The sequence below is a fragment of the Archocentrus centrarchus genome, chromosome 16 (assembly GCF_007364275.1).
Source record: "Archocentrus centrarchus isolate MPI-CPG fArcCen1 chromosome 16, fArcCen1, whole genome shotgun sequence".
Classification (NCBI taxonomy): domain Eukaryota; kingdom Metazoa; phylum Chordata; class Actinopteri; order Cichliformes; family Cichlidae; genus Archocentrus; species Archocentrus centrarchus.
The window spans coordinates 24,886,879-24,897,986 of NC_044361.1; the positions used below are offsets into that span (position 1 = coordinate 24,886,879).

Here is an 11,108-nt window from a genome sequence, read left to right on the forward strand (position 1 = left end):
TGAGTGCCCGGGCCGCCGTCCAGTCAGCGGATAGTAAAGCGATCACTGGCTGAAAGGTTCAGCCAATGACGTGCGCCCCCGCTGCGACGGCAGCCAATGGAGTGCGCACAGAGCGTGGGCACGTGGATTTGCGCACATGTTGACGCTCGTAAACCGCCGAGAGAAAGGGGCAGCGCAGGCACAGACCGATGAACGGCAGGCCGGGCGGTACGTGCGTGTGTGTGTGAGAGAGAGAGGGAGGTGATGCTCGGCGTCCCGATGCTGCTCCAGCCGTGGAGTGTGGACTGACGGACCAAAATAGAAGACAGAGCCATCCTCGATTGTTTTTTTTTTAAGCAGCTATTCATTTTAATCGCACATTACTGAAGGTGAGTATTTTCTAAAAGCGTTTTTTTTTTTTTTTGGTTTCCCGAAGTTGGCAGCTTAACCTGAAGGAATTTCCTGTCCCGCTATATCCTGTAATAATTGCCTCCCCCGGTATAATTTGAAGATATCCTAAAGCTGTGTTTCCTAAATATGAATTGCCAGAGCTTTTATAAAGTACAATGATTGATCACATTTTCTTTTTGGTTTAACGACAACTTATTGATTATGTTAGTGTCTGATATTCTAAACGGTTTTAGATGGCATGAATGTACAGTTCAGTTAGTCCCTGTTGTGGGCATGGTGGTGGGCACAGACACAGGCAGGCAGAAAACACCTGAAACGCAGCCTCGTGGTCTACCTGTGCAGGCTGTGGCGACACATCCACCATCCAATCCCAGCGCATCTCTATCCACCTCAAGCTATGAACTAAGAAAGGGGTTGTACATAAACAGAAATAGCATCAGATTGCCTCATAGTATTTGAACTTGTTGACTCATTCATGTAAAGAATCTGCCATTTGGTTTTACAGCCACCAAACGAATAGCAAAGCATGCTGTCTGTTACAAAGACTGAGTGTTTCTTTATCTTTATAGGCTTTCATTTCAATCTCCACTTGTGAATGACTTTATTTTTCTGGTGTTGATAAGAGCTATGTTGACGTATTTCCTTATTGAGCATTTTACGGTTACCCCTGAAATCCCCCGGTTGGTGGGACCAGAGATTACACAAACTGAGAAAGAAAGGAAAAAACACAGATGAGAGAAAGGCACATGGCCAGAGATGCAGACTGTAAAAATATGAGTAAGAGGAGGAAGAAGAGGGCTTGGTTTGGAGAGGAAAGGAAGAGGGGCACCAGGCTTGTATGCATAACGAACAGGATGAGCTGAAGGCAGATCGGAGAGGGATGAGAAGCATACAGAAATGCAGCCGGAGAGGAAAGAGAGTGGTTTGTATGGGTGTGTGTGTGTGTGTGTGTGTGTGTGTGTGTGTGTGTGTGTGTGTGTGTGTGTGTGTGTGTGTGTGTGTGTGTGTGTGTGTGTGTGCGCGTGTGAATCCAAGGGGGGGGGTGGAGAGCAAGCCCGAGACAGAGAGGAGGGGCTAGAGAGAGCACTAGAGGCTGTGGCAAAGAGAGAGAGAGAGAGAACAAGCCTATTCCGATTTCACTACTCTACAAGCTCCCATCCCCCTCACACATTTTACTCTCCTACAGCCTCCAACCTCCTCAATGGAAGCCAGACATGCGCTACTATTGTGTGCCTACTGCCTACCCCCAGTGCCAAACTAGGGCACTGCTATACCCACCATTTTGAGTAATAGGGGTTATTAGTTTTGGTAGAGAGGTAGGAAAATGGAGTATCGCCAAATGCTAAGAACTGTTTTTTGATGCTTTCACTTCTTGTATTCTTTGTCTACCTCCATGTCAACTTCCTCTCACTTCAGAAATGCTGGGTTTCAGTGTTCAAATAAGCCACACTTGTGTTTCTTTCCATCATAATAATCTTTAATCTTTTCTGTCCCAACAGGGATGCAGTCCCAGGGCAGCACCTCCTCTCAGCCCTCCTTTGATTCCCTGAGCTCCAGTGATAGCCTCTTGTTCAGCGATTCAGAGCAGACAGAGGACGACACAGACGTCTTCCTGACAGACAGCTCTCCCTCTGTCATCATAGGTGGGACAGGCGGGGCTACGGCAAGTGGAAATGGGGGATCAGACAGCCCCGGGTCACAGTGGACCTGTGACGGCTTCACCGATAAAGAGGAAGAGGAGGACTCGTACAGGTCAGAGAGTGGCGGCAAAGCAGCTCACATCAGCCTGGGGAAGACGAAGCCGACGAGTCAGACCTCAAAATCACAGGGAGATCTGCTGTTTGCTCAGAAGGTAAGAGAGGTGATGAGGCAAAAAAGGAGAGTGATGAGGAGAGGGCTGACATAGTGTGTGTGCAGAGGAAAACCCAGCAGACTGCTTCAGACAGACAGGCCTGACCGAAACCAACTCATAATCTATCTTCTTTCTCTTCTCCTCTGTCAGTGTGCTGAGCTGCAGGGTTTCATCAGGCCCCTGCTAGAGCTGCTGAATGGACTGAAGAGGGGCAGATTCGACCGGGGTAAGCATCCTTACTTCACCGTCTTCCAGGAGGCGTGTGTGTGTGTGTGTGTGTGTGTGTGTGTGCACACTAGCTGCTGCAGTTGTAGACGCTGAACACAGGTTTACACAATTTAAATGGCCTCAGTCCATTGAAATAGTGAATTTTCCTTTGAGTGGCAGTCTGTATTGATGCAGCCTATTGATGCAGCCCAAAGTGCAGTGTGTGTGTCTGTGTGCGTGTGTCTGTGTGTGTGAAGCGAGAGTCCTGTCGCTGGCTCAGTAGCTTGCGAGAGTTTACCAGTATCACGAGTTAGCGCGTGTGCACATGTGTGAGATTGTGCGTGCCCACATATAAATTCATTTATTGTAAATGCTGACTGAAGGATTATGTTTTTTGATTGACAGGGTTGAGTAGTTTCCAGCAGAGCGTGGCCATGGATCGTATCCAGAGGATTGTTGGGATTTTACAGAGACCCGACTGCGGGTAAGATGTCATCCAAATTGTCCCACCATCCATCAGCCCTCAGTGATTCCAGTCTTTTATGCATTCTTGTTTTGTCCCGGCATCATGAGAGGTTTTAGCTGCATTTAAGAATTATTATTATCATTATTAAACCGTACATGGGACCAGTGAGTTGGTCTTAGATTTCTTGTCTCACTGTGCATTGCATGTTTTATTGAACAGTCCTTAGGTAGGTAGAGTTACAGTTTTCACTAAGAGTGCAGACAAACACCAAACATCTGAGGAAATTTTACCTAGATCTCCGTGAAGGGTCATAAATATCCACGTCTGTTCCTACTTATTCCTACCTGTTCCTTGCCTAAATTTTGTTCCTTTTTCTTTATCACAGGGAGAAGTATCTGAACACTCTGCTTCAGGTGGAGATGATGCTAAAACTTTGGTTTCCCCAAATTCCCATTCAGCCTGTGTCTGCAGCCTCCAGTGTCGCCTCATCCCCCACCTGCTCCCTCCGGGATGCTCCTGGCTCCACCCCGCCGCACAAACACAGGGATCAGTTACATATTCCCGTTAAGGTGAGGACACACATTCCTGACTGCTTGCTAACACACATAAACATTTCTCCACCCCACCAGCACTGCAAATTTGATAAAAACCTCCTGTTCATATTCACTGGCAAATTATTCTTCTGTTTATTTTACAGAAGCGCAGACTCAGCTGGACGGGTACAGACTCCCCCACGCCTTCCCCTGTACCTCTCAAGTGCCCTCATATCAATGCAGGAGAGAACAGGGTGAAAAAAGATCACGATAAGGGGGATGGACCTTCTTCCTCTCTGTCACTAGCAGCCGATGCAAATCAAAGTTTGCCAGATGCAGCCAGTAGCAGCAGCCAGCTAAATGATGACAAAAATGGTGAAAAAGACAGTGACAGCAAGGAACATGGGAAGCTGTCGAAGTACAAAGCAGGTCAGAGCTCTGAGCCGAGCCTGACGTGGGTTCACGTTGCACCGATCCTGTCCCCACGAAAGACCTGCCTCTCGCACGATGTCCTCACAGCCAGCAGGAGGGGGAGTCCAGCTACACAGGACAGCTCCATCTCTTCCACCACACCTTACAAGCACCCCAAAAATCTGAAGAAGCCAATCCGGTGCCAAAGCCAGCCTGCTGCTGGGCAAAAGAGTGAGAGGGGGACCACTGAGACACGTCAGGGTCAGAGCCAGTCTCCCCCTGTTACACTTAAGCCTTTGCCTGGGGCGTGCCCCACCACCTTAGAGACCTGATTTACTGAATCAGCAAAGAACTGGCAGCCTTGCTTTGTTACACCACTGGGCTAAAAGCTGCTGCAACAGGAAGAAGGGAAGAGGCTGAAGGCCTGTGATTATACATGCATTAATGAGAAGAAGTGAGGAAATATTTGTTGCTGATAGATATTGAAAACAATGATGGATCAAACATAACCTATCATCCAGACCACAGTTAAAACAGTCATTTCAAACAACAGGACATAATAACAGTTATCACATTTATAATCTAAACATGTGCAGAAAGGTCGTTGTGAAGGTTCAAAAGCAATGTACAGGTAATGAGAGAGATTCTAAAGAATTTAGAGGAGTAGATAACCTCCTCCTCTTCAGCATGAAAGCAATCAATACAAAAAAAAGAAACTACTATAGGTGACTGTTTCAGCAGACACCGAACTTGAAAGAAACTTTCTGAAAATAGAAAAACTGATGTCAGTAATCAAAATGAAAGCTTCCAGGGTTTATTTTGATGAGGCTAAACAGAGTGAGCTGATTCTAGTCTTACGGCAGGCGGCACGTTTTTCTTTACATTCTTTTGTAGATCTGCTTTGGAGAGGAAAAAGTGACACTGGGGTAACTGAAAATCTTGTTGCTAGTGATGTGAGCAATGAGGTGGTACGTGTGCTGTGTTGGAGCCATCGGAGACGGTGGAAAAATGATGTCACTACTCCCGAATGTAATCCAAGAATTGTTTGGGCACTCGGCTGGCAGATCAGCAGCATCGACGAGGAGTGACATCGCACTGACCAGAGGTCACATAACTTTTCCTGTCCTGTCGTGGATCAGATGTTTCCTGATGGTCTCTGACGGCAAACCATTACAATCCCAGACTTTTAATAGACCAGCTGACGGAGTGAACAAGGACCACTAAAAGACATGTGACTCTCGCCTCAGTTACAGTTAATTTATTCATGTGTTGATCTGATACTGCATCTATTTATTGTTTATATTTATTTATTGGGCAGCTCACTATCACCTGCTGTGCGCTTGCATAGTTTGGCCTACAGTTTTTTTTTTGTTTTTTTTTTTTGAGGTGATTGGAAAGATGCTGTTGACATTTTCTTGTGGTTTTTACTGCTATCATGAGGAGGGGAAAAAGAAGTGAAATCTTAAGATTGGTCTCTTGGACTACTGTGCCTTTTTACCAAATAGGATGTGTTTTTCAAAAGAAAAAAAAAGAAAGAAAAGCATTCGATGCTTTCAGTGCATTCATACTGCGTTTTGATTGTTTGCTTGTATTTCACAAAACCAGTACACATTCAATCGTGAAAGCCAATATGTAGTCATCCTTCCTCTGAAGTCACACACAGCTTAAAAACCCAACATCATCGACTGTGATTCTTACAAAACCGGCATCCAGCTCTCGCATCCCAGCATCTACAGCTCATCAGAACAGCCTGCATCTCTGACCATTACACACACCAACAGCAGTGGCTACTGTCTGTCATGTAGTATTTAAGTGTTCCTTTGGGGCTTTTCTTTTGGTTCTGATCAGGAGAGAAACAGACTGAACTGCACTTATTGATGGTGCTCTTGAAAACTTGAAAACACAGAGAAAATATAAATGTAAGGGAGGAAATCTTGCACCACCCTCTACGGCTGCTATTGTTGTTCTGAATTACATGTTTCATTGGAGGCTTGCTCTTTGAATTGGAAATCCACTTATAGTATTCATCGAAATGTTGAAGGGGTTTTAGTAACGTGATTAGATTGATCTATTTTGTAAATAACTGGACTGGAATTATGTTGAATTGGTATGAGAGGCTCATATGTTATTTACAGAACTATAAATTGGGGGGGGGGGGGGGGTATTTACATTACTAGACTCCTCCAAAAAGCACCACGTGTGAACACAGTGCCACCGGCAGCCAACGTGTTACTGCCTGTTTGTTTTGTTCTTTTTAGCACGGAGTATACAAACCCTCAGTCACAGATCCAGCATGAGTCTGTTATCCTGCTACCATACATCAGATGCTGACTCTAGATCAGAGGCTGGGGGTGTCTTCCACCCCACTCCTGTGTTTTATTTTTTTAATATGGTTGTGGTATGACAAATAAACCAATTGCACTTATTTTTCATTATGTCCTTTTTCATGTATGTTTTCTACTGCAGCGACCACTGCTTTTTGGTCATAAATAATGTCTTGTTTATTTCAGCTGCCTTCTTCTTCTTCTTCTTCTTCGTCTTTGACTCACTACATTTTAAAAGCTGACTGTAGTTGCCCCCTTGCTTCCCTTCCCCCACTCTGCTGCACTCGTCTGCCCCTGCCCTCTCCTCTCCTTCATCTCCTTCAATCCTGTTAGTATATTTTTTGTCTAAACTAAACTCTGTCTTTCACTCACCCCATTTTTATGTGATATTGCTCTTCGGGCTTTGTTTTTTTTTTTTTTCCAATAATGATCCAAAAAGGAAGAAAAAATAAACTTTTAATAAATGAAACATTTTTGAACGCTGAAACTGTGTGTGTGTGTGTGTGTGTGTTCCCAAATTTTCATGCATTTATTTTGTTTTCTTTTGATTATGTGTCTCCTGATTTGGAAAGGAGCTTTTAATAAACAGATGTGTGACTCAATGGGGTGCAGATTTACAGACTGTACATTCTGAAGTGTGCGTGCGTGAGTGGGGGTGGGAAGGCGATGATGGCAGGAAGAAGAGGAGGGGTAGCGGGGTGTGAGACTACAGCCTCTGTAATCTGACTGAGAGTAGTGGGGGGGCTGGCTGATCTTCTAACCAGCTGCTACATCAGAATCCAAACACTACTTCAGCTTATATGTGTGCTCATGTGAGAGTGTTATAATGAGTAAATACCTCCTAAAGGCTAAAAGCTGAGTCTGGTGCGGTAGTGTCTGTGTGTGCGTGTGTGTGTGTGTGGTGTGGTCCTGGTTTCACAAGAAAACAATTACGCACAGGCTCAAGTCTGATCTCTGCAGGCAACCACCGTGATTTTTAACCTTCGCTCTAAAAAAACAAACAAACAAAAAAAAAGGTGAAAATCAAAAATTGAGCTGCAGTGCTGCATCACCTACACTAAACCTGCAAAGTGATAAAAGAAAATAAAAAAAACCACAATAACACAAACACACACTGGGTGAATTTGTAATATTATGTAACAAAATGTGAGTTTTACTTCAAAATAAACAGAAAGTGTGGTGAAAACCAGTTAAGTTATAAAGCTGTGTACTGAGTTCGGTAGTGAGTGTGTTATTTTTTATTTTTTTTTGTACAAAAAACTTCAAACCTTTGCTGGTCCCAGCTTCTTTTATCTTTTAATATCTAATAGCTGTACTGTGAAATTGTGACGGCCGTTTTCACAACTTCTCAAAAAAAAAAAAAAAAAAAAAAAATATGACCAGAAAATGACAATAATGACTGTTACACTGGATAAGGGGCAGAATTGTTAATTTCATGCATTAATCATCATCAAACTCGTCCTGCTTCTTCTCCCAGCATCAAATCTTTGAATACTGCGTGCACACCAGGATGAGAGAGGCAAATTTTAGGAGGGTGTGGTTTTGACTTCTCTTTCATGCTGCACGTATGCATACATGCATGCTCTGCTCCCCGTCGCACGCTCTGACACACTGACTGGCTGATTTGGTGATGGGCCTGTCTCTGACACACTGACTGTGCTACGTTACAACAACAGAGACAGCCCTTCCTCCTCCGCCCTCCTTCCCCCTCGCCCCCCCCTTGTATCCATGCAGTTTTTAGCAGAAAAAGCCCTTGCCCTTCATCTCCCTACCACTGCTACCCCCCCGTTCTCCTCTGGAGGATGTGAACGAGGGGCAAGAGGAAAAGGACGGGAAAAGGATGTGTGGAGGGCACAGGGACAAAACCTGACCTCGCTACAGTTTTGAGCGGCGTTTAACAGATCGGCTGTTGTTTTTCCCACTTTTTTTTTAAACAAAATATATAAATATCATTTTCCCCACCAGAAAAAGCTATATTTGTTTTGTGTTTGTGTTTGGTGTTTAATTATTCAGTTGGATTATAATATTCTGTTTGCATGCTGTATTTTCAAATAGTTAAAATTACAACACTGTTCATGTTGTTTTCACTTCTCTGAGCGTGAGCTGGTTTAATTGAGCATGTGCGTCTGTCCATCAATAGGATTGCACATAATGAACTTACTGCGCCTCTTATCCCTTGCTGTGTAGGTTTTAATTGTAGGTCTACATCCTGTTACTGGTTTTTAACAACTTGATGATGTGATGGTGTCTTTCCCGTTCTACTGTGCACATAATGAAGGGAACAATACAATGAGGTGCTTAATCACTTATTCTAACCCCCCCTCCCTCCCCCCATAATTTCACTCCAGTACGACTCACGTGAGGTGAAGCCGCTCTCTGACTTTACAACTACATACATAGCCTCTTACTCACCGTAAGTCCACAGGGGGTTTTTAGTGAAGACTTGTCCAAAAACGGCCAGCATGCTCATTAAAATTGCACAGTGGCCAACCCTGAAATGGAAATCAGAGCCATTTCGAAGTCGTCCCTGCCTTGCTGAAGATCACGGAGATGACGGCCCTTGGTGTGCGGGGTTGAAGGGGTTGTTCTGCCCACCATCTGTGGTCCCTATCTCTCTGATGTTACCAACAGGGAACAAGGTAAAGACAGAGACACCGGGACTAAATTTTCAAGGACGCACGTGTGTCTCATCATGACATTGTGTGTGTGTGATATTTGGGGCACAGCTAAGCTACAGGCAAATAACATCCTCATCAGTTTCTCTGGCCTGGATGTGTTCTCGGGAGTCTGCTCGTGATGACACCATCCCACACGGCTGCTTAATTATTTAAGTACACTGAGTGAAAGGGAATCACCAGGTTTAGTATACTCATGAGGGGAAAAAGAAAGCTGTGTAGAGAAGGCACAGATGGTAAGCAAAGAGGGCTATAAATGAGACAAAAGTGAGAGATAAAAGCTCACTCCCTATGAGTTAGAATTAAGCACCTGCACATACACTGAGTTCCTAGCAGCGCATGTGCGAAGTGAAGACAGCTGAGCCCCCTGAGACTGTATCTTCCAAGGTGATTTACAACCCCTGTCAGAAATAAAACTGGGTCAGCATGATAAAATATACCATAACCATGCAGTTGATGAATCAAAACACTTTATGGGGGAACATGGGGAATAACTTAACTAAAGTCATAAACTTTGCTCTGTTGTTAATATTTATAGCAAAGCGATAATATACATTAATAGCTGACATCACACTGGGAGCTGAGAAGACTGAAAGGAAACACTTAAAGACTCAACAATCGGCGCTTTGCAGATATCGCACTAGGATTACAAACTGCACACTAAATGCTTGGCATTCCAGTAATATAATAGATTAATTCATACAGCTCCCATCACATGCCCCCATGAAACTGCATTACTCTTGTTTTAGCTGCACAGGCAAATTGAAATCACTGTGTTTGCCACTGTGGGATAAGGGCATGTGTGTGTGCATGTGAGCCTGTGTGTGTTTTGTTTTTCCTGTGTGCATTTGTATAGAAATATCTGTGGTATTGTCATATTATGTGCTGAGGTGTCATTACATAATAGAACTAGCTGGAGAGAGGGAAGGGGTGGGGGGCAGGGGTGCTGTGGGGTGTGCGGGACAGACAGCACACGGAAGGGATTCAGGTTGGCCACGGGTGGTCGTAGCTGGGTGGGTAAATGCGAAAGGCTATGCGTGCTGTTTACTGTCAGGCTAATCGTTTGATTACCCACAGATTAAGGCATCATTATTGTAAATGTCATGCAAACGCTTAACCCAGGTCGTTTTTACCAAAATTATAGTGAAAACTGTGAGAACAGCTTTATATTTAAATCTGACATTTAGCATCTCATGTACTGCTTACTTTGCTGATCAACGAGAAACTGAAGACCAAATTACCCAAACGTTTCAGTTCAGGTCAACATTTGGCTATCAGTAAATAGCAAAACAAATTAAAAAATGTAGGGATGCACCCTTTGTGACATCAGGGCCAGTACGAATACCAATCTTTAAGATAAGAATTTGTCTGACAGCTGATGCACGCTTTGTGAGTGTGTGTGTGGGGCTTTCAATGACTTTTACTATCTTTCTGGACCCTTTCTTGTCAGGGAAGATACCTTCATTGCAAAGAGTCTTTCAGCTCTTCATCATACTGCATTTGAACACTCAGATGTCACCCACTGGTTTTCGAGCATGCATTTTGAAGCTTTAACTAGCTTTTTGGCTGCTGACACATTGCTGTTGTTGTTGTTGTTGTTGTTGGGGGGGGGTGGGTTTGTTGTTTTTTTTTAGCCAGAAGTGACCGTATGTGGATGAGAGGGTGAAATGCTAAGGAACAGCTGCATTCATAACTGTACAGGCGCATGGCACAGACACACATACACACAGACTGTACCACACAGTCAGTCATATCATGTGTCAGGTAACTCTGTTTAAATGCTCCAGAAGACACCAACAGCATGGTGGAACATGGTGGAGAAAGTCCAGTTGAATCACTCCAATTAGTGAAGGTGAGGCCTAGTAGGCACCTATCAGCAGTGGAGATTCTGAGACTAGGCAAATATTCACAGGCTGTCCCTCCATCCAGTGTTCATCATCATCATCATGTTATAGATAATCTGACACCAACAACAACAGTCTTAAAAAAGCACGGGTAAAGCATTACTCTACAAAACCATGTTTATTTCAGTAACACTGCTGAAGACGTACTCGTACTTTTTCTAACTCCTCCTGGGGTTCAAGCAACTTCATATTTGGTCAATCTAAACTACACACCTGGGTGAATCTAAATTGTGAAGCTTTTGAGCTTTCTTTGAAGGGCGTGGCTGTGGCGCTGCGAATTTTGATCATTCGCCATGAAAATTTAATTGGCGGTCATTCACACATACATTATCCAATCTGGCTCAAA

The 11,108-nt window shown here is 44.1% G+C and overlaps 1 protein-coding gene across 2 annotated transcripts; it reads left to right on the forward strand.

The window, feature by feature from the left end:
• The first annotated feature begins 178 nt into the window (after positions 1 to 178).
• LOC115794696 (uncharacterized) lies at positions 179 to 6,620 on the forward strand. 2 transcript variants are annotated; one of them, XM_030750330.1, is made up of 6 exons: positions 179 to 368; positions 1,890 to 2,242; positions 2,393 to 2,468; positions 2,855 to 2,933; positions 3,301 to 3,484; positions 3,613 to 6,620. In XM_030750330.1, the coding sequence occupies exons 2-6, from the start codon at positions 1,892 to 1,894 to the stop codon at positions 4,189 to 4,191; spliced, it is 1,269 nt and encodes a 422-aa protein (XP_030606190.1). In that variant the 5' UTR covers positions 179 to 368; positions 1,890 to 1,891; the 3' UTR covers positions 4,192 to 6,620. The 2 variants fall into 2 exon arrangements, with proteins under 2 accessions (XP_030606190.1, XP_030606191.1); XM_030750331.1 differs by lacking the exon at positions 179 to 368 and adding an exon at positions 1,584 to 1,706.
• The last annotated feature ends 4,488 nt before the right edge of the window (positions 6,621 to 11,108 follow it).